At 44.4% G+C, this 1,366-nt stretch overlaps 1 protein-coding gene and 1 pseudogene across 1 annotated transcript; both read left to right on the forward strand.

Moving 5' to 3' along the window:
- On the forward strand, positions 1 to 537 carry LOC116531500 (60S ribosomal protein L21). Its single transcript, XM_032250301.1, has one exon. It carries the CDS (start codon positions 39 to 41, stop codon positions 519 to 521), a length of 483 nt encoding a protein of 160 aa, XP_032106192.1. The 5' UTR covers positions 1 to 38; the 3' UTR covers positions 522 to 537.
- A 210-nt stretch (positions 538 to 747) lies between these two features.
- On the forward strand, positions 748 to 1,164 carry LOC116529909 (annotated as a pseudogene).
- Positions 1,165 to 1,366: the final 202 nt, after the last annotated feature.

The raw sequence follows: 1,366 nt of genomic DNA on the forward strand, positions 1-1,366 counted from the left end.
TTTCGGCCGGAACCGCCATCTTCCAGTAATTCGCCAAAATGACGAACACAAAGGGAAAAAGGAGAGGCACTCGATACATGTTCTCTAGGCCTTTCAGAAAACATGGAGTTGTTCCTTTGGCCACGTATATGCGAATCTATAAGAAAGGTGATATTGTGGACATCAAGGGAATGGGTACTGTTCAAAAAGGAATGCCCCACAAATGTTATCATGGCAAAACTGGAAGAGTCTACAATGTTACCCAGCATGCTGTTGGGATTGTTGTAAACAAACAAGTTAAGGGCAAGATTCTTGCCAAGAGAATTAATGTGCGTATTGAGCACATCAAGCACTCTAAGAGCCGAGATAGCTTCCTAAAACGTGTGAAGGAAAATGATCAGAAAAAGAAAGAAGCCAAAGAGAAAGGTACCTGGGTCCAACTGAAGCGCCAGCCTGCTCCACCCAGAGAAGCACACTTTGTGAGAACCAATGGGAAGGAGCCTGAGCTGCTGGAACCTATTCCCTATGAATTCATGGCATAATAGGTGTTAAAAAAAATAAAAGACCTCTGGACTGTAAAAAAAAAAAAAAAAAAAAAGAAAAAAAAAGAAAATTCACTAGTTCATGTTGGGCCACATTCAAAGCCATCCTGGGTCGCATGCAGCCCACAGACCACAGCTTGGACAAGCTTGGAACTTTAAACAGAAAAGAGGCAATGATGCCACCACTCTCCTAGGCCCTGGAGAAAAATGAAAGCCATTTCATTTTTAAATTTCATTTAAGTCTCTGGTAAAACAATGATTATCACATAAGATGGGAATGCTCCCGGAAAGTAGAAATATCCTGCCGTGGGTGAAAGTTCCCGAAGACCTGAAAGATCCAGAGGTGTTCCAGGTCCAGACGAGGCTGCTGGAAGCCATGTTCGGCCAGGACGGATGTCGAATCCCTTATATTGAGCAGGTCAGCAAGGCCATGCTCGAGCTGAAGACTCCATAGTCTCCAGACTTCACCGAGGTCGTAGTTTACCGCTTCTATTTGTACCAGCTCCAGACCAAGCGGATGCTCCAGTCCATGGCTGCGTGGCACTGCCAGAGCCAGGAGCGACGGATGCTCAAACTTGCAGAAGACATGAATGCCCTCGCACTAGGCCCTTGGATGAAGGGAACCAGTCTCCAGCCAGGATGAAGGCCAGGATGTATAGATTAGGTTGTGGCCAGAGCTGAAGTGATTTCTCCAGCCTGAAGAGTTAAGGGAAAACCGTCTGTTTAGGGGTCTCTGACCTTGGGTCTGAGTCTTGTTGTGAATATCTCTTTCATGGTTGACAATTAAAGGTTTTATTCCCACTTTTAAAATTAAGAATAAAGTTTTAAATAAGTAGGAAAAAAAA

Source organism: Sapajus apella, unplaced genomic scaffold (assembly GCF_009761245.1).
Source record: "Sapajus apella isolate SASKATOON/1434 unplaced genomic scaffold, GSC_monkey_1.0 scaffold3, whole genome shotgun sequence".
Lineage (NCBI taxonomy): Eukaryota > Metazoa > Chordata > Mammalia > Primates > Cebidae > Sapajus > Sapajus apella.